This window comes from Aythya ferina, assembly GCF_964211825.1.
Source record: "Aythya ferina genome assembly, chromosome: 7".
Taxonomy (NCBI): domain Eukaryota; kingdom Metazoa; phylum Chordata; class Aves; order Anseriformes; family Anatidae; genus Aythya; species Aythya ferina.
The window spans coordinates 18,561,173-18,587,700 of NC_140302.1; the positions used below are offsets into that span (position 1 = coordinate 18,561,173).

The 26,528-nt window shown below is 41.0% G+C and overlaps 1 protein-coding gene across 3 annotated transcripts in view; it reads right to left on the bottom strand.

The window, feature by feature from the left end:
• Positions 1-1,403: 1,403 nt before the first annotated feature.
• LOC311439859 (WASH complex subunit 2-like) overlaps positions 1,404-26,528 on the bottom strand; it is a 34,805-nt gene continuing 9,680 nt past the window's right edge. The window contains exons 12-30 of one of the 3 annotated variants that reach the window (XM_084526087.1): positions 24,991-25,063; positions 24,157-24,213; positions 22,102-22,263; positions 21,561-21,694; positions 20,022-20,114; positions 19,391-19,495; positions 18,086-18,202; positions 17,083-17,249; positions 16,545-16,656; positions 15,415-15,597; positions 14,227-14,406; positions 12,813-12,941; positions 12,505-12,600; positions 10,401-10,502; positions 8,766-8,828; positions 7,867-8,079; positions 5,702-6,313; positions 4,916-5,090; positions 1,404-2,311 (exon numbers count right to left, since the gene is read on the bottom strand). In XM_084526087.1, the coding sequence (XP_084382213.1) occupies positions 2,175-2,311; positions 4,916-5,090; positions 5,702-6,313; positions 7,867-8,079; positions 8,766-8,828; positions 10,401-10,502; positions 12,505-12,600; positions 12,813-12,941; positions 14,227-14,406; positions 15,415-15,597; positions 16,545-16,656; positions 17,083-17,249; positions 18,086-18,202; positions 19,391-19,495; positions 20,022-20,114; positions 21,561-21,694; positions 22,102-22,263; positions 24,157-24,213; positions 24,991-25,063 (2,910 nt within the window). In that variant the 3' untranslated portion in view covers positions 1,404-2,174. The remainder of the gene's footprint in view (positions 2,312-4,915; positions 5,091-5,701; positions 6,314-7,866; positions 8,080-8,765; positions 8,829-10,400; positions 10,503-12,504; positions 12,601-12,812; positions 12,942-14,226; positions 14,407-15,414; positions 15,598-16,544; positions 16,657-17,082; positions 17,250-18,085; positions 18,203-19,390; positions 19,496-20,021; positions 20,115-21,560; positions 21,695-22,101; positions 22,264-24,156; positions 24,214-24,990; positions 25,064-26,528) is intronic. The other 2 variants (XM_084526089.1, XM_084526088.1) reach the window with 2 other exon arrangements.

Genomic DNA, 26,528 nt, shown 5'->3' on the forward strand with positions numbered 1-26,528 from the left:
GCCCCCCGCCCCGCCACCGCCCGCCCGCCGCCCGGCAGCCCCCGCGCCGCCTGGGCGCAGCCTTTATGACCTCCCCCGGGGAGCTGCCGGCCAATGAGGGGGCCGCTCGGCGGCGGCTCGCCCAATCGGCTCCCTCCGGGGGCGGTGCTCCCGGTGCCGCCGGGGAGGGCGGGGCCGAGAGCGTTCGGGGCGCTTGTTGTGGTCGTTAAGGGGCGGGGCGGGCGCGGGAAGGGCCCGGATGCAGCGGCTCCGCTAGGGGCGGCGGGCTCGTGACAGGGAGGCCGCAGAGGCTCCTGGGTAGTGTAGTCCCACGCCTCAGGGATGCCCCAGGCTGGGTGGGGGGGGTAGGACAGGTTGGAGCTGGGCTGTGGCGCCAGGCTTCATGAAGGGTTCGTCTCCACTGGAACCTCAAGCCCCTGCCGTGCGTGTTTTTACCTCCTACTCCACCTCCTCCTAGCCCCTGGGGTGCTCAGCTCGCGAGCCTCAGGCTCTGCCAGACTCGTGTCAATTATTAATGCAAAGGGAGCAAAAGAAAGGAGGGTGGAGAAAAGAAGGAGAAGAATCCCCCATCTTTCTCCTTTCTCCCCCCTGGCTGTCGTTCAGTCTGCTTTAAGCACAAAAGAAAGGAGTAAAGAGGATGTCCAAACATATGCATGAGGCATGTATGAGGCATATGCAACAGATGCAGTGCCTATAAATACATCGCGAGCGCTTTCACTGTAGGCACCCGTTTGCAGACATCTCCCCCCTTCTCCTCCAAGCTGCTACTCCCAGCTTACCCCCACTTAATGTGAGTCAGTACCAGGCCCACCTCTGTTGCAAGTCGATACGTGATAGTTCTCTGTTCTTACCCCTTCCACCCTTTCCTTCTGCTTCACCCTCATTAATGCTAGATGCTCCGTCTGTTGTAGTTTCTGTGCCCTTGAAGTAAGGGTAGATGGAAGCAGGTGTCCCAGAACAAGGGCTTCAGTGACAGCAGGAATTGCTCTTAAAGAGATCCTCTGAGCACCTGCTTTAAACTCACAGAAAATAGAACAGGCTAAGAGCTAAGGTAGGACACTCCTATCATAAAAACAGCACGCCTAGTTTAAAAGTTAGAAATTCAGGCAGTCACTAGTAAAATTTATACATTTGCTCTGCTTGGACATGAAATATGGTTAATTACATCCTTTCCACAAGGGTAATCTAGAAAATAAGGAAACCAAGAAGGTTAAGCCAAACACAGTAGAGAGTTAGAGAGCTTACACAAAATAACAAGTTCCTGTAAACAGCCTATGATGTGTTACAGATAGGAAAGAAAAGCAGACGGTAAGAGGTGATCCAAGCCTTTGCCACAAGTGAGCCGCTGCATTAAGGAATTCACATAAGCTTGTCAACGCTGAAGTGACCAAGCATGCTCAGTATAGATGGACTGATGGGGAAGTGTTATTTGCAAAGCTTTGACAAATCCAAGCAGGCCGAAGTCTCATTTAGTGGCTTACAACTTGAATAGAAGACAACGTTAGGTTTCTATTGTTCTCATAGAACACTAGGTATTCTTCTGTAACACACAATGGCAGAGAAGTTTTAAGCATTTATTTTTATAGACCGTATTAGCTGCCGGTATGAAATAACTGGTCTCTACCTGGTATCAATTCCTGCTCCAAGTGCTTGATTAGATATATCTAAGAGCTATACCTAATAACAGACAGAATCCTGCCTTACGCTAACAATAGCTCAGGAGACTGATAGCAGGCTTAGACAAAGCATGGCAGTAATTTGGGTTATTTTCCAGGCACAATGTAGATGTCCTTAACAAGTGGTAAAGTAGAAAGCAAAACGTACAGACGGATCTAATTTAACAGACTCCATTTACTATTTAACAATATCAATGATTTTCTCTATAGCTCTGTTCAATAAAACAAACTATACTTTGTATAATAGATTACTTCGTCGCAGGTATTGCACAGGCTATATTCATCTGGCCACCATAGAAAAAAATAGCAGGTTACCGTCCTTTTTTAATATATCATTAAGAGTAATTAAACCCAGTAAAAGAGCATACTAACTATTTATAATGGGTAATCTGTCATTTACATATCCACAGCTCTCATTTCAGCTCTACTGGATTAGGGAATCCAGTGTATGAGACAGAGCATAAGGAAGGCCTCCTCTGTGCAACACATTCCCCTTGGCTACTGGCCTCCAAAGGCATTCAGTGGGTCATCAAATGTGCTCAGTGCCTTGCTTTCAGACTTCACTTCCGAGGCTGTCTGGGAAGATCTACTTTTGGGAGTGGGTATCTTGGTTTGGCTGCTAGAGAAGATATCATCTAGAGGGGAAGAAAAAAAAAAAAGATGCTTTTAATGGGAATTAACTACTAAACAGAAGTAACATTGTACAGAAAAGTCCCCAGCACACAACAGGGACTGCCAAGGACATTCTGTGATAAACAAATGCTTTCCTGCTGCTTGCAATTCTACATCTATTTGTAAGGACATACGTGGGAGCTGTTAGCTGTAAGTCAAATCAAGAACATTTTTTCTTCTCGGTAAAGCAGAATAATACTTGTATTTTATAACGTCTGAACTCTCAGAAGCACTTCAGAAATACTAATAAGTTAAACCTCCACAATAAGTTTCATTGTGCAAGTTCCAGATAACCTTCCACTTATCTAGAACATTGGTGTCTGAAGAACTTGAGAGACTCCAAGAGTAGCCAAGACTGGTGTCAAAGAAGATCACAAGAGAAAACCAGTACTTGCTAGGAGCTATTGTGGCATCTGCTAGCCATAGAGAGAATCTTTAACCTATGGCAGAATAAAAACACAGCATATATCACTTGAGAATAGGGCACAGCTAAGATGCAAGGAGGCAGACTGCTCTGACTGCTATCCTAAAGGACAACAGGTAAGAGGAAACCCTCCAACACAGATACCCTGTATCAGCAGCAGAGCCCATAGACCTGCAGTTCTTGCTGGGGCTAGGGCTGCTCGTGTGTGGCTATACTCCTGGAAGAAGACAGTTTCTACAGTACAAACACTGAAGTGACTAGTGAGTCAGATACCTCACAGCAATTCACAAGGCTAGTCATGAATCCCTATTTAGAAAACACACCTTACACTGAGGTTCATAGCTATTTACTGGTCCAGAGGATGAATGCCAATATTCCAGACTTCAACATATATCTTAACCGTGAGCAGAGGCCAAGCAAGAAGTAGCCTATCACAGCACACTCGCCTGTCTGTCCTCACTGCTTCTTCCTCTCCGGTATGTTTGCTGTTGTGCTTATCATAAAAGATTACACGGGAATAATCCAGGAAAGCATCTCAGCACAAGAGCAGTTTAGAACAGCAGTAAAATAAAGTAATCCCTTACTGGCATCACTCCACAGCAAAAACCTATCACATGGATTAGATTCACAGCCAGCTGGGAAGTACAGTGAGTGACATCAGCAGTAAGCGGCATCACTCACATTTTATAACAAGGTTTAGGAAAGAGGAGAGAGTTTTGGTCATGGAAAACAGCATTTGTCAATGCACAAAAAAAGCTCAATCTCCATTTTTCTTGGACTGTCCCAGATGGGCAGTGATGGCTGTTGATTAAGCTGTTTGTGTCATCAGCCATAAGGTCACTGAGGAGGCTAGAATAAAGATGTGAAATACAAATTCCTCCTAATGTGCAACCACAAGCTTACCACAAATGTACCAAATAATGACACAAAGCTGCAGTAGGGCAAAGAAAGCAAGCAGCTTGCCTCCTCCACCCTATCAAACTGCATCCAGCTATTTGCAGTAGAAAGGATTTTCTAGGACAGCAACATTCAGCCTAAATGAAGTGCTACCACAATCCCTGAAGCCAATCCTTAACCTACATGGTAGGAAAGTGCCCGTTCTAGCCTACAGCCAAGAGAGCATCCTCACTATCAACTATCTTCCCTATGCTCCTGTTGGGCTTCTGAAACTCCATAGTTTTGGGCACTAAAAAGCTGCATACCTATAGCTGCACCACAAAACAGTCAATGCTCTAGAGGAAAACAAACTCTATCAGATAACAGGATGCTGTAGCTGCTTGTAGGCATCAACATCACATGTAAGAGACAACAAGCTCTAGGACCAGAGTAGATGTCAAAAGCAGAAGCAAAAACAGGCTCTATTGTGACTAATTTTCCAAGTTCCTTTCAAGTGACACTCTCAAATTGTTTTTCAATGTGAGGTTCTAATTTTTTGTGCAAAACTATTTAGAAGGGGTAGCTGTTTCAGAAGTCCTTTTGTTTGATATAGGCTACATATAGCAAAAAAACAGACAAATATTTTTGTTGATCCCATCCATATTTCAAATATCTTACTTGCAAATCTGTGTTATTTTTTATATCAATTCAGAAGATTTTTAAATCTCAATGTTTTCATTCTCTGGCAAGTTTTCTAACATCTTTAGAGACTTCAGCCAGGTCATTCCATCACATTTGCGTGCTTAAGAGTAGCACAAGCAAAACTGTGATGAATCAGATTCAATCTGAATAGGTGGGATGTGAGGAAAGATGCCGATCTCTTCACATCATTAGTGATTCATCTGAAAACAGGATACAAGAAGCTGTGCAAATTAAACAGAGAGCATATCTCTTAGTGCTGTAACAGGATGAGATTAGTCTCTTACTCCAGACGAGAAATTTTCTAATTCCCACAGATGAGAAAATCTCCACAGAAATTAAATTATTCCTCATTTCAAAAGAGGACTTTTATACGCTTTCCTAAACCATTTAGATCCTGTGCTGTTTCTACAGATCTAAGAAGTTCTCATCCAGGGGTAAAATCCAAATATATCCAGAGACTTGAGAGCAGCTCATAGTTAAGGACAGCAAAGGGTTCTAAAACATCTCTGGAAAACATGACTCTGGACAATATTATGAGATTAGTAACAAGACATTAGACACTTACCCATATCATCATCAAATATGGATTTTTGTTCCACCTTTTTCTTGGCGTTCCTTTCTTTTGGTTTTATGGTGAGATCCGCAAAGATATCAATGTTATCATCAAACAGGTTAGTCTCTGGCATCTTCTCTTTTGTTTTCGTCATTGGTTTAATTGCCTCAGTAGCAAATATATCATCCTTAGAGCAAAGTACAGAGAGATCATCAACACACACTACACTTCAAAAGAATAGTCATTACCTGTACACAGCAGCTAAGATGTTTAGAAGACTGACAGCATTGACAAACCTGAGAATTTTCAGTCCCTTGTCCCCAAGGGTAAGTGCCCTAGTGTGGGATTGTGCACAGGTCAAGTACAATACAGAGATACTTGTATCACCTCTCCAGTCTGCCAAATCCATTCCTCCTTTAAAGATCTATTTGAGCTAATGTGCATTGAACAGGCAAGTAACAAAAAGGAACCAAATACTTCACTACTTTGAAAATGGTCATAAACACAGGGATGTCATCACAGCACATTCATTGATGCGTCTGCTCTGTGTTAAGAATCCACCTTTTAATCCACATTTGCTAATAAACAGATGAACATCCAAATAAAGGGTTTCTGTTGCCCAATATCAAAATATAATTGACAATTTACCTCACTCATTCTCCTGCACACCCCCAGTCCTACAACAACCACCATTCAGCATATGTTTAAGTAGAAACTTCTGCATAAAACCCTGGGGATCAAAAAGGCCAACATGGCAGGCTTTCCATCCTACTCTTTCCAGCAAGCTTCAACCATTACCTCAAAGATGTCTTGTGCAGTAGGGTCAACAGCTTGCCGGACAGAAGATCTCAACTCCTTCTTTCCAGTTTTCTGACTGGTGAAGAGAGAATCTTCCTCTTCCTCCAAAAAGGGTATAGGGCTGCTTTTCGATGATGATTTTTTCTGTACAGACTGGAAAAGATCATTGCTGTTCTGATTACCCAGAACAGACAGATCAGGCTTTTTCTCTCTGCCCTTAATAGGTGCGTTAGACACATTGTCTGGAATTTCCTTCTTCAGCTTTGACTGTGCAGCTGTTCTGGATGCTGAGCTGCTTGCAAAAAGGTCTTCTGATTCAAATATATCATCTCCTTCATCCGTGGATTCTGGAGGAAGGATTTTGTTTGTCCCAGCAGAAAGAACGCTGCCATGAGCCGGTAGTGACAAGCCAGAGAGAAAGCCATTTTCCTTGGACTCTCCTTCAGTAACAAGAGGCTCCTTTACATTCTCTATTGGTGACCTCTGTTTTGGTAGTGAGAATTGCAGTTCTTTAGCGCTGTTTACCTCCTCACTCTCACCAGACTCTTGTGCAGCTAGACGGCGGGCCATTCTGCTAGGAGGTCTTCGTTTTCCTGTAACCTTGATCCTGGTCTGCAAGAAAGGAGCAGGGTTATATATAAAGGAAAACAAAAAAACAAACAAACAAACAAAAAAAAATCAAACAAAAAAACCACCAATAACAACAAATTTATGAAAGAGACATTAGGATTCACATTTTGTTCCCTTATAACATTTTCTGCCTTCATAACACATCCAATTAACACAGTACCTGTTTCATACTAGCACACTGAAACCAAATTAACTCCAAGTTTTGCTTATAATGCTGGTTTACGTAACTTCAGCAGCTACCTGTACATTTAAGCAAGTGTTTAGTTGTGAATTCTGAGCAAGGAATGATGAAACTAAATCATTATCTGCTCAGAGAGAGAAGCAGCAAGAACCATCATCATCTCAGCATGATCCACCCTCCCTATTTTGCAGGAAGGAATCTGGACATTCAAGCTCGGAGTAGCTTGCAGTAAGAAAATATTCTGAAAATAACTCAGGACTTTTGATTTGCTAGTCATTCCACAGCAGGTAGAACGGGGGTGCAAAAGCAATAGGACTTGAAAGAAGAGAGTCACAACACAGGTCAGCAAATCACATTAACCTTCTGACTTTAGGCACTACTTTAATCAGACACTTTGCTAATCCAGAAACGTCTGTGGTGCACAGTTAGTCTAGGTCATGACTAATTACATTTTCCATTTAATTTCATTGCTTTTTATGAAAACACATCCTCCTGCAAGTTTCCATTATAGCCTCTATGATATACCACATGGGCACACAAGTAGTAAACATCAGTTCAACCTCATCTTCCCTGTTATTAACACCCAGACCAAGTCTTAACTGTATGATTCAAGATTTTTTTAAAGAACTGTTAAATCCTTAAGTAGAATGTCTTTTGCAGTCCATTAAGAAAAAGGTAGGAATAAAAAACAAGTGAGCCAGGAGACAGATCTACCATTTCAAAAGCTGTAACTTCTTTGTTTGTGGCTGGGTTTATTTTGTTTGTTTTTTGGTTTGCATGTTTTTTGTTTGCTTAGGGGGGTTGTGTGGTATTTTTTTGTCGTTGTTTTATTTTCTTTTGAGTTTTGTCTTTAAGGGCTTTTTTTGAACTTTTGTCTGAAAAAGAATTATGACTGACAGTTCAGGACAGCACAACATGTTTATCCACAGAGGGGATAAAGCTCAACCTCCAGCAGTAACATGTCCTTGACATCTTGCTACAGCAGCTGTCTATAATGTATTTTATAGTTAGCCTAGAGAAATGCCTTATGTTTTTCATGCTGGCACCCTTCAAGACAGTACAAGGTATTAGACTAAAATACCTTCAACCTATAGGGAACAACAATGTGTTTGGGTGCTGTATGCATGTGCCTTAAAAAGGGACTGAATTGGGCATATGTGTAAGTCCCTTACAGAGCTAAGAATGCAGTAAACTTGTGCTTCTCTTCATTGGCCTGGTACAGTGGATTAGATTTCCACACCTTTATTCAGATAGACTACACTGATAGCAGAATTTGCATGGCAAAACATAGGTTTCCGAAAGAGAACAGCCTGTTTTGAATCCCCTTTTCTATCCTGTTAAATACCGAGGTTACCTTATTGGCACTGTGCAAGGTATCCGCTTGCATAGGCTGATCAAAGCTTACACCCAGTTCCTCATTGTTTCCTGCAGCAGGGAAGGCTTCACTGTTCTGTACATCGCTGGGTTCATTCAGTGGAGTGTCCAAAACTGGCAAGGGGGACTTTATGTTGGAGACCTTAGGCATTGCACCAGGAAGTAAGGCTGCAGGGTTAATAGCTAAGTTAGCCTACAAAATAGAGAAAAAACATACAAACACACACAAAGAAATCATGTTAATACTGCTCAAGAGCAGGCATGGCTCCAGAGAAGCAGCAAGCGTGCTTAGGCATTCAAGTTCTACTCCTAAGAGTACCTGGCCTCTCTCTCATATCTACTCACTTCTGCATTTCCCACGTCATCTGTCTCACTAAATCTGTTGAGTGCTCAACACTATTATCCTGTATAAAGCTCCAAGAACAGCATGGCCACTCTACATCACGCAAAAATCTATGTGCCTCAGTATCCTGTCTGAGGAAAAGACTGGCTCTGACATTAGTGATACAGTAATATAGATAGTTATTAGATTTTTCATATCAGAGAGGGAAGCAACCAAAACTCAAAACCCCTAAAAGTCTCTGAACATACTTAAAGTAGTGCTGAGTAGATTAGCAGGCCAACAAGCAGCCCACCCTCTGCCCCCAGATAGAGTTAAATAGCATTGCTCATAGTCAACTCTGAAAGGTGAGAAGGGGGAAATAATGTTAAACATGCAATACAGGAAAAAAAGTAGCAATATAGAACGTAATCTGAAAAAAAATTGGAAGAGTAAGGTAGGGAAGTAAAAAGATTTTGTTTCAGGGAGAGCCATCAGTAAGGCAAGGAAGATTTTTTAAATTTTTTTTTTGAAAGTCAAAATGCCAATAAAGTAATTACTTGTAACTTTCCAATCCGAGATGAGGGCTCTTTGGTTTTAATGGGAACAGGACCTGTAGATTTCTGCACAAAATTACACTGGATTAAACAACAGCTGGACAAGTTAATATCAACATCTTCAACCAGACCATAGCTTACATTTTAATATATCTAAATAAAGAAACCAGCTCACTGCTTACCAGCTTCTTCTGGAATACCTTGTTATCGAGGCATCTCATTACATCCCAGTACCACAGCTATAGTCATTCAATTTTCAACTTCTCAGTTCCCAACATCATAGCCCTATGGCCATTATGGCATCTTTGTTCCACCCTCTTTGAATCTGATATTATGCTTTACCATAGTAACTCTACAACTTCCATCTTCTCCATGTCACACATGACTCTTGTCAAATCAAATTCTGACAGCCACTGTTCCTCCTTGCTTGTTCCTTCCCCTAAGATCCTCTGAGGCCATGCTGCCAGATCATGATATAATGAACTTGTCTTCTCTTTGTAACCAGCTATAATAGGGCCACAGACTTTAATGCAGCACACTTAGAATCGAAGAGGGTTACAGAATAAAACCTCTTAGCTCACAAGGAAAACAGCTTCTAAGAAGGGAGTGCTCCTCTACAGAAGGCAGACCATCAGTACCAGAAATAAGACCAGCAGACTAAATGAGCAAGAGCAGCTTGGTGGTCTGAAGATTTGAATCAGTTCTAGGACCTGGGGATAAACCAGATCAACAGAGGTGTTTGTCCAGGGTTTGCTCACTACAAGTGTCTGATCTAACTGGTTTTATGAGCTGGGCCATACTGCCATTGGTGTGATTGGTCACTGAGGGTTTGTACACTGTTTTGGGGGACTTCATAGCATGACAGAAGAACCCTGCTGCCTGAAATTATTCTCCATTTAAATGCACATGGGATTTGGCTGAACCTTGCACAGGAACCTTACCAGTAGCTACAAAAAAAGGCCTGACAAGTGTGGTTCTCCACGTCAAAGAGTACTTCACCAAAAGGGAAGACAGGCTTGCTCTGTGTTCCTCAACCCAGGAGGCAAAATACAGCCACCCCCTTTCCCAGAAGATGAAAAGCTCGTTTCCTACAGCTGGAAATCAAACAAGCATCTCTGATGAGACAAGACAGACTTCAGATCCAGACTGCCTCTCTGTGATATGCTGTTTCTGCAAGATTAAGAACAGGAGTAGGAGTCTCGTTTGCTCCTCATAAAGCCTTCAAGAAAAGATTCTCAACAGCCACAGATTTGTACCATATGCCATAATCTCCTTTCTGAGGAAGCCTACCTGTACTTTAAAGATAACATTCACTCCATCAGACACTGGCAATTCAAAGAATGACTAAGTGATCAAATCACACATTTTTCTATCAAACTGCACCTGAAGCCTAGTTCTTCACCACCCTGCACTTTGCCCTCATAAGCATGTGGGTAACGAATAAAACACTGTCAACAGCATTTCAACTTCTAGCAGTTAACTTAAATTTATGCTGCTGTTGATAAGCAGAGATAAGTATGGCCATGCATTACTGCATTTCTGCAGCTTTGTAGCCAGTGAATTCAGGCATTAGTTTTGATCTTAAAACATCTCCTTATCCTGTGCATATTGTTCAAGACACAAGATTTCAGTACTTGCCTCTGTAGTAACTGTCTTCGGACCTTCATCTTGTTTGGCACTTAAAGCATCTTCCAAGGGAGGGCTCGAACTGGCTTTAACTGTTTTCTTCTCCACTGTTTTCTGAAAACATTAAGCGCACAAATCCACATGAATTGGTAAAAAGCACAATCAGCAGAACAACAAAACAAGCAAAGATTTTTACAATCTCATTTCCATTTGCAAAGAAAACTACCATCATCTTTTGAGTCTGCAATGCACAGGCATTGCTTTTTGGTCACAATAGCAAGGGCCTTCCACTCTACCATACTTTTAACCTACCCATGCCTTTGTTGTCTATACTAAAAAATAAAGTGAGTTTGGATATGCTTCTGAATGCATATATATGCTGTCCTCATAGACAGGACAGTGGGGAAAATAAAGGTACAAAGATAGCTAAGCAACACTGCTATTTTTATGGATTCAAGCAAGCAGGCTCTGTACATAGCTGCCAAGCACTAATTAACTAAGACCACCCCTTCTACAGTCCTCAGAGAAACAGTTTCCAGGAAATATTGCCAGTTTTCCAGCCTAACTTTCAGCTAACAACCTGAAAATAGATTAAATTAAACTGTAAATACATTTAGAGTAGCAGTTTAGAACGCATGTTAGGACTTTGACCTCAAACCACCCGTAATGCAGCCCAGTTCATTACTGCAGCTGCTTGCACTCTAAAAACAATCCAGTGATCAAGAACATTTTAACACATTCATTACCTTAAATTAAACCAATCTGCAGACTTTAACAGCATAAGTTATCAAGTAAGGCTCAGTCATGCATGAATCACAGGGAAGAAAGTGAGACTTCAGTTGCTAATATTACAAGTTGGCAAGAATATCATTGGGTAGACAAACACAATGAAAGATGGAAAAGTAGAGATCTAGTTTTGTTCCGTAAATGGCCTGTTTCTAAAACCAGGGCATTTGCAGTAGTTACTGAATGTGGGTTCTTGCACTTAATAGACAAAACAGTAAAGATAGAAAGGAACAAATGAGCTCTCTACAGTCTGTATTCTTCAGGGTAGGAAAGTCAGCTTATTTTTTTCCCCAGAACAATGCTGCCAGGCAGCTATGGTTTAAGATCAACAATCTGCCACTGTACTAATGATCTGCAGTTCCTGTACTAGATATTCAATCATGATTTCTTATCCAAACTGTTATGCCTATTGAAAAGAAAAACATAATCACGTCTATTCTTTCGCATTTAAAAGGTTATTTTGAAGTAACAGATGCTTCCCCTTGTTACCTTTATAAAGTTAGTAAAACCCCTTAGTTCTAAACTCTATAAGAAACTAACAAAAAAATTAAGTCTACTCAAAGAGACCTCTCAGTGATATGCAAGTATGTGAATCCCAGTAGTTTTTGGTGAAAGCGTAGCTATTCCTTGAAGAAGCTGGTCACAGGAAGATAGACCAGAATAAGGTTACAGCCCTTATCCATCTAAAAGGGTAACTACACAGCTAGTCCACTACAGTGCAAATTAAAACAGGTTTATCTGAACTACTATAGAAGCGGTTCAAGCTGCTTCTTATTGCAGTGACAAATCAGGTGTCATACAAATAGTGAATGCCTCAGGGAAGGAAGTGTAATTTTTTAATCTGTTTGCCTACAGATATAGCTTCGCAACCAAACTATGGAAATCTGTAACCTGGAAAGGCAGATTTGAGTCTGGCCATCTGTGCTAGCTCTCCCACAAAGCATGCTGAGCCTAAAGAACCTCGTTGCCCTTTGGAGCAGAGAAGGTGTAAGCTGAAGTCCTACCATCTCCCTACCTGTTAAACCAGTCAGACCCTGAATAATACAAACATAACTCCACTACGATTTCTGCTCAGGTATATTCTCTAACACCTAAGCCCATCCCAGTGGCATGCAAAGATGAAAATAATCTACTCCTCACATCCCAATTTTGGGAGATTTGTTGCATCTATTTGTTACTTAGGTCTTCAGGGTCACAGGAGACATTTCTATTCTCTTAAAAAAGATTAATTCATTTCATTTCTTGTGGAAACACACATGGAAAAAATCCCTTTTATACACGTCTTTCCAAAGTCTTTTACAAAAGTCATTTATAATAGAGGACCAGATACCGGAGGGTTTGTTTTAGCAGTACTGAAGAGATCGTCTTCATCATCATCCCCAAAAAGCCCTCCTCCAGATGATGGTTTCAGGATACAGTTTGCAGACTGAAGAGAGAGACGATAAAAATAAATAAATAACAGTGTCACTGATCAAAAGCATGTCTCCTTCTGCCTGTGATGCCTGAACTGATTTTAGCATTTGGCCGTCCCTGGAGATCAGGGACTTTTAAGTTACGTACAAACAAGCAATACTGGTAGGTTGCACACTTCAAAGACCATTTTTAAGTAGAAGGTTTAGAGGAGGGCTTTGAACTCACCACCGACTTCTTGGGGCTGGCAAAGAGGTCAACGTCTGGATCATTGTCCTTCTGAAGTTTGTGACTGAAAAGAAGCTCTTCATCTTGAAAGACTCCAGTGCTTTTGGGACGAGTGCTTTTCTTGGAAGGCTGAAAGGAAGAGAAAGGTCCGCACTATGAAAAAACCCCTCCCTACTGAGGGCATCTAGTTCATGGGTTTACTTGCCTAGTAATAAGACAGCTTATAATTCACTCGAGGCTGCACTACAGCCTTAGCAACAAAAATACGTTAACTATCAGTTGCATTTTTCACTGACTAAATTTGAAAAACCTACAAAGTAAATACATGTATTAATAGTTCATTTTTATGAGAAGACATTAACCAAAATGTACCTGTCCGCTGACCTGAAAGCCAGCTTCTATTCCTTACTCATTACATGTCCCTAGGAGGAGGAAAATTTTTTCAGTATGGTATCATGACTGTACAGGAAGGTTTATATTTTAGCAAGACACTTTTGTGCCTTGAATTGTTCAGATGAAGGTGCAGGACAGAAGTGAAAAGAAGAGAATCTGGGTAATTATTTTTCTGAGCTACCTTTAATTAAAAAAAAAAAAAAAAAAAAAAAAGGAGAAGAAAGACAAAAGACAAAGTCCTGTAAAGCTGTTCTGGTTGACAGAGTTCCCATTCTCCTCCCTTTAAAGCAAAAGCACCCCCATCATGAAGAAAATAACATAACATCTGCCTTTGGCAAAAACATGTACTTTCAACTTCGCTGCTGAGTGGTAGGGAAGGTTGACAGTCAAATAGAGCACCTTAACAGCCCTCCATGATCTGGCAAGCCAACTGGTATCAGCTGCTATCTAAGCAGCTTCCAGCACATCATATTTGGTCCACTCTTCCTGTTCTACATTTTTTTTTTTTTTTTTTATAACTGCTCCATTCTCAGCCTTTCCATGCATCAGTTTTAACTTTACATCAAAAGCAAGGTCAAATTTTTAGAGAGCTAGATGTGCTGTGTATGCCTAGACATACGTAGACCTGATACAGGTCTAGTAGCATCCATACACAAAACACATTCTAGACTGAGACAAACACTCAAAATAGTCGTACCTTTCAGATTTCCCTGCTAAAAAGATTAGGTTCCTAAATCATCTATTGTGGTTTTTGCATGATTATGCATTTCAGCACCTTAATCACTCCATGGATGTTAGATGCTGACTGCTGAATGCTTTCCAGGAAAGCTTTGAGAGATTCGGGATCATAGGGAAGCATAGGAATCATTTATCATCCAAGAATTTGGAAGTTTAAAATTTGAAAGAGATTGAACTTCATGACTTGCAGAGAAGGGAGGGTAAAAACAAAACCTTGCCTATAATAGGAGAGGTATAGAGGCAGAAATATTGTTTCTCTGTTCAAGAACGTCTCTAGACTCACCACACCAATTTCTTTCTGTGCATTTTTAGTGCCATCATCTTCCAGTCTCTCCTCTTCCTCCTCATCAAACAAGCTTAACACTTTCTTAGCTTGGGTCTTGACATCTTTCTCCAGAGCTGGTGGTGATGTTGCAAACAAATCTGAATTGCTCTCTGGCTCTAAAGATGTTGCTGCAAAAGGCTCCACCAAAATAAATAAAAACATCAAGTTTTATTTAGTTCAGGTTTGCCCCCCCAAACCACTAAACTTTACTGTTTAAATGCCAGCAGTGGTCAGAGTTCTGTAATCTGGTATCATAGCAGACTACTAAATTCAATTCATTTTTCCTAAACAGACAGAATAGCAATATGCAGATTACCAAGGTAGATTTCAATATAAAGGACACACTTTATGGCTCTGAAAGGAACAAAGGCTTCCTCCTGGTACCTTAACACCACAGTGCTGTTGATAAGCAGCTTTCTGCATAAGGTTTCCTCCCCATCTATAAGTCAGGCTGTCTCTGCTCCACGAAGCTGAATACAACAGTTTTGATATTATCTATGAGGCACCGAGTTCATGCAACTTGAGATTCCTTGGAGTAGGCAGCACTACCTGAACACTGAATGTGATCAGGAAAACACAGAGTGTGATAATAGCACCCTGGAAACCCATCAGCTGGTAATTCTCCAGCAATCACTCAGTAGGAGAATACCCAAGAGTAAATTCTGCTGAAGCTTCTTCAATAATGCACTAAAATCTCATTTTGTAAACAGTGGAACCCAGGAGAAACTCACAATTCCAAGAGACACATTTCTACAGCTACCCAAACCATTTATAATTCACCAAACAGTATGCTCAAAAAATAAAGTTACTGAGCTTTACAAAGCCTATGCATCAGTATAGGCTGCTTTTCGGAAAGGAGAGCTCTACGAATGTGAATAAAGATTGCCTTGTCCAGTATGGAGGGGGAAAAAAACAAACGCCAAACAGAAATCTCTCATGCATGCCAGCTGGAAAACAAATTTAAAAGTAATTTACTCAATTTTTGGTCTGTTTGATCAAGTAATTCTGCTAAAGAAAGATTGAATTACTCTCTCTTTAGCAATAGCAGGCACAATACAGAAAAATAATTCTGTCCTGAAGCAGCACCACTGAATTTTGAAACTGAACCTTTGCCAAGCTTCATATTAATGTAAGAAAATTGCTCACTTTTTCCTTTGTATGCTGCCCTGCAACATCTGTTCCTCTAGACACAGGAACTGCTCCAGGCTCTTCTAAAGACCACAAGGTATCTTCTACCTGGTTAGACTTTGCCTTATCTGGCAGATCTTCCTTTTCCTCCTTTTCTTCATCACTAAACAAAGGTGGTGCTTGTGCTGGTTTTACTTTCTCCTGCAAAATTAAGAGAACGTTATTGACACAAAATTGCTTGGTGTACAGGATGCACTTATTGCTGTGGGATAGCAGACTCCCAGTGTGCTATCTGCAGGGGTCTATGTGGACACTGGTAACATGCTTGACATCTCTTACTTTGCTCCCATGGGGCTTTCTGATTTGTGACTTTTGATTTCTATTGCTATAGTCTCTTAAGACTGAATGAAGAGTGCCAGGAGAAGAGTGCAGCTGCAAGCTTAGAGCAGATGCTGTGGGAAACCCGTTTAATTACTGCACTGGTTCCTGAGACTTCCAGCAGCCAGACCATGGCTTGCCTGTTTTTTTTTTTTTTTCTATTCCCAAGCCTATGCTGAACCCAAACTGAAAAAGACAGGGCCTGGAATTATAATTATGTTCATCGCAACTGTCTTCCTGGTAACCAGAAAAGCAAAATTGGGGAGCAGGGGCACACAAGTTCAGGGAGTCCTACAGATACAGCTGAATTCAACTTCTGCAATTCCTACTTGATATTTCAAAGCACAACCAGAAAGACAGCACACTGTGGGTTAAGCTCACAAGACAGAGGACAGCATAAGTGCCCTCCACAGAGGGCCAGTCAGCTTGGGCCAAGGTGGCACAAAGGATGAAATCCCAGCTTCACAGTCAGCAGTAAGCTATCTGTTCCTGTTAGTGGTACCTTTCAGCTGAAAACTCTTAACACACGTACACGCATTTAACATAAATTAAACAAGTGTAGGGTTGGTGATCAAGACAATTTTGAAATCTTTTAGGCTGATGTTAGAAATTTTTACATGTATGAATTCAGTCTGCCCTGATCCCCTTCCAAGTTTGCTAGAACTACTATTGTCTAGAACAGTTTGGGTTTACATTATCTATCAAGGAAGATATCCTATGAAAACACTGTGCAAGTGTTCTGTATTATTTTTAAAAGAAAGAGAAGGTACCACTGTGGCCTTTGAAGCTGAAGGAAGCAGTGTTGATTGGGAACTGAAGAGTGACTCTCCATTAACAGCATCATCTTCAAACAGCAGTGATACCTTCTGTGGCTTTCTTTGGCTGGAGGTGAGGAAGAGAAAAGTTGAAGATCAATGCAAAAGTTTCAGGGCCCATGTACTGCATCTGTTTAAGTATAACTTCATTTGCAGGGTCTGGTCTCAGATCTAGGACTATGTTTCCTCACCGTGTCAACAATTGTACCACCACCCCTCTCATCTGCACAGCTTTTTTGTGAAGAGAGGAGAGTATCAAAAGGTATCAAAGGCAGGAAAATGGGTTGCCCAGTTCAGTGGTAGGGAGGAAAGCAATCCATCATAGACATAAAAGAGGTGAAAGAGCCCAGCCCAGCCCACTCAAGCATCTCCACTTCCTCCTCAATAACACTAACAGGAGACAACACTCAATATGTCTGACTCCGTCAGGTTTTGAGGACAGTGCTGAATTGTTCTGAAAAAGCATTCCCGTTTCCTCCCAAAGGATTTTCACCTCTCTTTAGTGATTGCAAATAAATCCTCTTCATCTTCTTCCTCAAAGAGGCTCGTCTTCTTCACAGCTTTAGCTTGACTGATGGTGCTAGCTGATTTTGTAGGTCCCTCTTTTTGGTTATCTTCTGAAGGAGGAAGTTTAGGAGGCTTGGAGACATTCCAGTGTTCCTGAAAAATAAGGAACATTTAAGTTTCTTTTGTCTTGGTCAAAGCCACTTTCACATCTTCTCTACAAACAGAAACAGTTCAACATCTTGGCAGTCCTTGCATCTCTCTACCAGTTTCTTTTCCTGCCTTTGTGTTAGCTACTGACATTGTTCACACTTTGCAGAGGGCCCAGCCACCTTTTGGTATATAGTATTTGTCAGCACAACAGTGTACACATATTTTACTATTATATTTAGTTCTTCAACTTTAGTTCAACTTCTTGAGAGTTGCTCTCAAGAAGTGAGATCAGTGCAAACTGCAGTCATACTACTCATGTGAGTAAATTCAGAGGCTTTCCAGACCATTTTTTTTAGTTATTAGTGCCTCTGATTTTCAATTAAGTTGTAGGACACCACTTAAGAGTGCTGGTCATTTATATTTCATTTTTCCCATCCCCACACTTGAAAAAACAAACAAACAAACACCCTGACTATCTAGAACTGTTAAACTTTCCTCACAGAAATTAAGGCAGTAAGTGGAAGCAAACCCACTTTTTCCTCTTTCAATATTTTAAAGTCAGGTTTGTTGGCAGCAGCCTCCTCCATTTATTATTGACCTTTCTATAAATTACATTGAAAATAACAATTATCTCTTCCACATAACTTCTGTTACCCAGATCCGGAGTTAATTTGAGCCAAGAATCAGCTTCCTTGGCTGCAAACAACTCAGAGGAATGAGGTAGCCATGGCACATGAACACAATCAGAGTCTGGCAGTGGTTCCTATCTCAACAGTTTTATGCTTTGTCCATTAATAAAACCTAGTAACTCCTTTCACCCAAATCTCACTCTTCACTACCTCTTCATCACTGCTGAACAGTAAGCTGGAAGCTTTCTTGAGTGGCTCTGACTGTTTTGCTTTCTCTTCCAGAGGCTTTTCCTGTTGCTTCTTGGCAGGTACCACACCAAAGAGATCCTTAAAAGAAATTAAAAAACAAAGCCATGATGGAAAGCTCACTGAGAAGTCATTAGCATGCAAGACACTGTTGCCACCTACGTCTCATATGAAAGACAAACATCTTTTTCATTAACCCTTTCTGAAGGCTTTCTCAAGCACGTTACAGTATATTGTAGTTAAGGGAATTCCATGCACACAGCATTTGATAGACAGTTTCTACATCTATGCAGTGGTATGGAGAATGAATCCCATTTTACAAGGATGGTCAATGGGCAAGCTGAACCACTACCACTGAGCAAGAACTGCAACTTTCACCTGAAGACATGCATGCCAATTATTATACAAATATCAGAATATACAAAAACAGATGCTGACTTCGCTACATAACACTCAGTTATGATTTGCCCCATTCAACCTGAACATCAGTTCAATAGTGGAACCTTCCTGGCAGAGACAACTGCATTAGAAAGTGTTTCACTACCCTGCCAGTTACTTCTGCAAACAGCCCCTAGTCAGAAAGGCAGCGAGCTGGAAGCAGCCCCTCCCTGAAGAGGAGACCATTACCTCAAGTTTGCAGATGTTCCTGGTCTTACAGCTCTGAACAGGCCTCCTGTTTGCCTCATGTTAAAACTATATAGTAACCTTAAGTCACCATGAAGGCTGCAGGTCCAGAGTTGAAATCTCTCTGGAGAGCGTTTGTGAGGGAGAAGAGGGTACAAAAGGTAAGGAAAACACACACTAATCCATATTTGAAAAGCTTCTTGCACAAACTGTGCTCTCATCTCAGTCTCTGCACTAGCAGCCACAATTTTTACACACTGAAAAGAAAGAAAAAAAAAAGCCACAACAAACAGGAAGCAAGAAGTCCCCATGTGGTTAGCTACCACAGGCCAGGATAAAGCAGCTTCTCCAAGTTCTTATCAGTTCTATATCTCAGTGCTCCTTAGCCACATAAGAGCAGCAGTATCCTTAGCGTTTAGGTCCAGAAACTATATGCAGTGACTAAAATACTAAGAACCCAATAGAGTACCTGCTCAATTCTCCTCCGTGATGCTGTCCACATGCACAGAACTGTTACACAATGTAAGATGACCAATTTGGTGCTCCAAATTTAGCATTTTTAAACACCTGACTGTTTCCTGCTGCATTTGCAAGGCTGGTCAGGAGGATTCCCATACACAGGCCGGATCAGGAAGTGGCACTTACCTCTTCATCATCATCAAATAAAGAGAGTGGAGCTTTTGTCATGGACTTGCTGGTGGGGAGAGATGGAGCTTTATGCTTCACAGTTTTACTTGATGAAAACAAGTCCTGCACAAAAACATCACAAAGAAACATCACTTTGTAAAGCCATGCTATACACTTTAGAACTCTAAAAAGGACATTTATGTTCTTCCTTAAAAAAATGTTTAGTATTCCTGTGAAGTCAGGAAAGACCGTTTTTCAGGCGTGCCAATGACCTAAAACTCCGTGGGGATTTTCTTCAGCCTTGCAGATTAATTGCTAGCTGGAAGTCCAGGACACAAGGGTAAACACATGCAGTCTTTCATGATTCTTGCTCTTGACTTGCTGCTGCCCCTGCCCCCATCAGACTTTTAATTTATACCTGTTTGTACCACACAAGTTCAGGTTTCCAGTGTTGGGGCACAAAGTCTGACAGATTTCACCCCTGGAGCAAAAGTGAACTTTCAGCAAGACCAGGAATAGATACACAGATGTCCTCAACCTTATGGGTAAAGATACCTTATGGTATCTAGGAGTCCCCTAGATACCAGTGAACTGAAGTTAGCGTGACCCAGATCCCAAGGATTTCTGTAGTCATTTAAGAGATACTCACTTCAGAATCCTCCTCATCAGAGAAGAGGCCCCTCTGTTTCCTTTGAGGTGCTTCAGATAAAGGCTTGAAGTCATCACCTGAAGATGGCTGACTCTTTAAGACAAAAAAAGAGAAACTCCATCTGCACCCATTTAAGGTTAGTAAGGACAGGCACCCTGTATGTCCCTTTCTACAGGACGGCATCCCAGCAGTCAAAGGGACACAAGCTTGCCATCCTAGAGCTCAAGTCCCACATGCTATGTGAACAGCTCTTCCTCAGCCAGAACTATGCAAAGGTGACAAGCAGATCTTAACATAGGCCTCCTCTCCCACCACCTTACTTCTCAGCAGAGAATGTGTGCAGCAACTCATATCAGGCCACACTGTGTGTTAAAGGGAAAATTCTTTTTTAAAGCCATATTTAGCAAAGAAAGAGGGCAGTTTCTGCCAACCATCATTTCCCTTATTAGCAGTGTGCAGCCCAAGCCTGCCACCAGCTATACTGCCATTAAAGTCAGAATGATTCCAGACCCAAACACTACTGTCAACAAGCCTGGAAGATAAAATAGCCCTTGCTTCCTGACAGTGTTGCTGAATCAGTTGTCATGCTCTCCCCCAGGAAAGCGAAGTGCCACAAGATCTGAGCAATGGCTATGGATGACCTCCCATCATTGCTCCTGCTCCACTGACCATGGATACTTTTGCAACGCACCAGAAACAGAAGCTGGCTTTGGGCCTTGTGCTCAAGTGCTTTTTATAAGGCTGCATGGAGAGAGTCCTACAGCAATTTGCATCACACACGCCTAGCTCTGTATACTTCTCAGTGTGGAGGGGAGAAGAGTCACTGTAGCTCATTATGTTCGTGTACTGCTTAGACAGTCAGCATGAACACGTACAGTTTGTTACAGAAAAAAAGAGCATTACCGCTTTTCTCAAGACACTGCTCTGAAAAGGAAAGTGGAGTGTGAATTAGGAAGGTCTTAAAATTCCATACACGTGTCCTCAGGACAGCATTTAAGGCTTTCTAAAACTTACAGTTTTCAGCTGAAAAGCAGCTTTTTGAACACTCAAAGCTTTGTATATGCTTCAGTAAAACTGTGACACCCACACTCCTATTCTAAAATATATACAAGCAACAGGTTACCAGTAAAGTTCCTATCTGTGGTCTGTGTAAGTGCAAACACAGTTTCTACACAGAACCATGACACCAAAGGTTCTTAAGTCAGGCTGGCTTTTTTCCAGCCATGAACTTCATAAACTGTTTTTGTCATTGTTTTGTCCTTAAACTGAGACTTCTCATTTTGCTCTCACTTCAGTCCTGCTTTAACAATATTCTTCTAATCATTGTCCGCCCTGCAAACAAGCTAAATAAACCCAAAATCTGAGAAGCAAAAGTAACTTATGGACACTTGAAGCAGTTGGTCACAGAAGACCCTATGAACACGGTTCTGCCTCACAAATATGGCACTTTCATATCATTTTACATGGAAAGATGACTTCAGCTGCAGTAATAACTTCTTCCTCAAACCTTGAGGATATGATCCATTTATATTCCATTACCTTTTTTGCCGTGACTGTCTCCCTGTGACTTTCTGTTTCTTTAGTTGTGCTGGCAGCCCCAGGAGAAATGGCAGGTTTTTCTTTGAACAAGTCACCCTCATCATCATCATCAAACAGGTCAGCTGTAGACTTGACTGCATTAAGAGACAAAACAAAATGGGAATGAATAGAACAGAACAGCGAGTTCTGAGGAGATAGAGGAGACAGCAGTTGTAAAAGATACCATGATCCCTTTTTAAAGCTGACCAATACCAGAGATCTTGAAGAGAAAAAACTAGCCATGATCTCAAAATGAAACATCATTTACCTGAGAGCACTAGTAACAGACAATGCAGTCAACATCCATTGAGCTGGAGTCAGCAGGCACCTCTAAATTCCTGAATGCAGTGTTTTGCATTAGCTTGGCACCTCTAAATGCCTACAGCCTGCTAACAGGTAGTGCTGAGCGCAGGAGCTAAGTACTGAACTCACTGGGTTCCTATCAGTTTGAATTTTGATGACCCTTAATGTTTAACCTGCCACCACACACATACAGAGGTACCTGGATCTGGAGGCTTTTTACTTGCTCCCCCAAAGAAGTCATCGTCATCATCATCAAACAGAACAACTTTCCCAGGCTGTTTAGGAGATTTCTCTGTGCTCCTTGCTGCAGGTTTCTTGTTTTTTTCCACAGTTACAGGGGAACTAAAGACATCACTCCCTCCTGCAGGTCAGATGGGAGAAAAAACACACACATTTATTACCAGAGTTACTGAAAAGCTTCCTAAGTGAAGCCAGGCTGATAGTTTCCATCACAGCAACTTCTGATGCATTCCTGCAACGATGTCTCATCAAAAAGCATTAACTAGAAATTTCATGGTAAAATCAAGTTGCAGACTGATGGCCTCTCACTCACACTGCAAGCACTTCTTTCTAACACCTGCTTATCTCCCCTAAAACAACAGTCAGCTCCTGTGTTAAAAGTAGCAAACCCATCAGTCCCACTCTGTTTTCTACATGGACTTCCCAAAGCAGAACCGTACTTTACAAACCAGTAAGCTACAAAAACGTGGACAAATAGAAGTGATAAGGCACCTGGGGAGAGGAGAGGGTAGATGACTGAGCTCTTCCAAGGAGCAGATCTTGTCATGTAAAAATCACTGATACCACTACCACTGGTTGAGTTTGGTCCCAAGATCCCTGAATACTTTAGACAGATAGTCTGCAAACACTTTTAGCCTTTCTGGTAAAATAAGCAGTCTGGTTCTAAGTCATCTTTTTGCTCCTTATATATAGATATTTGGAAACAGTGAAGAAAAGAGACTCATTGAAAGCCTGGTAGAAAGAGTAGAACTGCTATCTGGTTAGAACTCTGCTGATTGCATGAATTTAGAATCACAGCAGCAGTTCATCATTTAAAAAAATAAATATCACAACTAGAAAGTGCCACAGGATTTACAGGAATACAGTCAGGGAACCTTTTTAGATAGTTATTATATATTCTTCTGTTCCTAAACGGGCTGTTCACTGGGAGTGCGTTCATGAAGTGATTTTGAAGAGTAAATGAGCTGGTGACTTTAACCTGTCTACAAGGTACTGAAAAGATGCAACAGAACACTTTGAATAAACACTACATAGAACTTAATGAACAGAACATGATTAGAATGATGGCAAATTCACTGCTTATGCAATGGTACCTCCAAGAAAGAGCAAAGGATAAAGAAAATTGCTATTTGCTGTTTTGAGCTTTGCTATCAAGTCTTACAATTATGTAGAATGACCAGTGCTGACATGTACCTTTGATCTTGGAGTAAAAAGGCTGTACTTGTATATTTCCTACTCTAAAGTGTGCTGAAGGCTCAGTTCGCTAACGTTGTTATATTAAACCAGGCCTTTATTAATAATGGGAAAAATTAAAGCTGAGTTAACTCAGGCAAAGACCCTGCACAGAGACAGTAACTCAGTTAATTCAGAAAGACTGAGGACATACTTCTTTTCATGGCTCAGACTGAAGTTGTATATGCAACACACACCTTAGCCTTTTGTTGTTGTTTTTTTTTTGTTATTTTTTTGTTTGTTTGATTGGTTTTGGAAAGCTCTAAGCTACAGATCTGCTCCTTCTCCATGTATGCAGATCCTCATAATCAAAATGGAAGAAACATGAGTGATTTTATTTACTTGTGTCACAAAAACAGGAACTTGAATACTGTATTTATAATCTCAGGGAATATGATCTAGTCTGAAAAATCAAAATGCATTTCCTTCACAAAGTATAGAGGGAAGGTGTAACTGTGTACTGCAGATTTAAACAGTATATTACTAGTTAAAGCAACACACATCTTTAAGAGTAAGCTAGCATAGCAGCAGCTGTCAGCTTCCAAAGTTATCTCCCATCATTGACACCTACCTTCAGAGCTCCTACAGAATCTTGATTAAACAAAGCATGCTGCAAGTTAGGCTTAGCATGGTAGAAGCGCCTGTATTGGTCATTAAGCACATGATCAAGCAATGCAGTGTTGCTGTATTTTCGCAGCTTTCTTCTTTAAAAGCTCTCCAGTATGGTTTAAAGAAAAGAGCATTTTGTGCATGAAGCAATTTGCTATTGAACAGGTCATACCTGGGAACAGAGACACTGCACCTGCAGGAACTTTCTTTAAGGACTTTGTAGAGGATGCTGAAATCATAGGAAGTACAATACATGGATGTACTTGCTTTACAATGTCAAAGCCTTTAGAACTCTACCACAGAAATAGGAATCTGAGAAGTCTTCTGAGCTCCAGTTTTTGCTCAGTGGCCCAGAAGTCTTTAGACATTCTCCTTGAACCTCTTTCTTTTTGCAGATACATATAAGAACAGTCTAGCTTTCCGTGGTCCATTAAAACTTGCCTATGAAACCAAAGCTTACAAATATGGGGCACATCTACACACAGCAGTATTTACAAGGGTTGACATTCACATATTTGAAACTACTTCAACACAATGTGCCTAAACCAAAATGGCTTAGTCACCAAAGCCATATATGAAAATTCAACTAATACAATGCTTCAACAAAAGCCACTGCAGTACAGAACGCATCAGATTCCTGAAGAATCTGGCTATATAGCTAATGTGAAACTTAAACATTCATCAAGCTGTGAGGATCAATCTTGACCCCACTCAAACCCACCACCGGACACTGCAAAGTACTATTCAGCAACAGGAACCCATTGTATGCAGCTCTGCCAACACCAGCAAAGACCTCATTTTTAGCTCCAAGAGAACTGGTATGTGTAAACGATCACAGTGAACAAATGTGTAAAATTCAAAGAAAACATAGCTGTTCTCTATTAAGACTGGGGAAGAGAGCTGCCAACAATTGCTACTTCAGACTTCCCAGTTCAGAAAGAACAACACACTACCCGCTAGCTGTGATAAATCCCAGCATAGACAGGACTGCAGAGTTGGTTCTTACCTTCATTTATCATGACTTGTTCCTCTTGCTGTTTTGATTCTTCTCCTTGTGGTACCTCAGCAAAAAGATCACTCTAGTAATAGACAAAAATGAGTGGTGAATTTGTCTGTTATAGAAGACAGATGCCAACTTTTCCACACAGAATATCCCCTTCTGAGCCAAGACAGAGGTAACCACCACTCCCTTCCCAATGGTATGTCTGCACATACACACTTAAACCCAGCTACTCAAGAGTTAACCTGAACACAGACATTCAGAAAGGTAGCTTTTTCTAAAGTTTAATTTACACTGCAATTCACTCTGATTATCAGTCTGTTTACCAAAGAGAAAGAATGAACTTTCATTTGCACCTCTTCAAGGGCTTACACTAATTAAACTACAGCTGTTTAGGTCCTGGTTACACTCCTCCAAGCTTTCCTATTAAGGCTTACACAGTAAGGTTTAAAGGAAGAATTCAGGTCAGGACACATAAAAATACTCCTGAATTTCATGTGCATAAGATGAATGATTTATATTGTTGCCAATGAGTCTCCAAAACACTAATTTGGTGCAGATATATACATTATAGCTCAAGAACATTGCAAGACCCTCACATAAGAGTCTTTGAGGAGCAGCACACGTCACAGGTCACTCCCCTTCTCTTCACAACCCAGGGTAGCAAACTCTTACAGCACACAGAACAGCAGCTAGACTGAAACAAACCCATTTTTAGTACATCCAAACCCAGAAGAAACCTGTGTCTGCCTTCTGGTTCAGTAAGGCCTCCTCCACTGTATAAGGTAAATGAAGATATGTTACCCTTCCTAGACGATCATTTTTCAGCTAACAGAAAAATACTATGTATATGTGGGCAGGCAACACTCAGAGACGTCTACTTGGCTGTCCTGTATCTAGCAGGATAAGGAAAACTGTCTTGATAATAAGTAAGCAATAGAGTTTAATGATAGCTTCATCTGAATTTGCACTGACATAAAGCTGGCTAACAGTACCAGATTTTTTATTTTTGTTTTTTAAAGCTGTTAGCTGCTACTTAAAAAGAAAGCCCGCTAGTCGTTTTTTTTTGTTTGTTTGTTTTGGTTTTTTTCCTCCAAATAATGGCCACACCTGAGTGGAAACCATTGCACAGAACTATCCTCTTCCCCTCACATAACACCCTTGACCAGTGCTTGTTGGATATATTCCAGCAGATTGACATGGTAAGCTTTAAGTCAGCTGTAGATGAGGTCTCCTCCCAAATTCAGTCCAATAGCCTCCTTGGCTCCAAGGAAAATATAACTTTTGTTCCTCTAGTTATAACTAGAAATATAACACCCTGCAAATGCAGTGATTTACCTGCCATTTTGGACAAAGCTGAAGTGTTAGTAGTATCAGCTGCATGATAAAATCAGATGCAATAATTTATTTTACACAGCTTTACGGTAAGATTCTTAAACCTTATTAATTTTAATATAAATCCTTTGTTTTAAGATGAACAAACCATATGGTGTTTGGTTTACTTCCACAGACAGAAGTGAGGTACTGAGCATACTCTGCTGGAA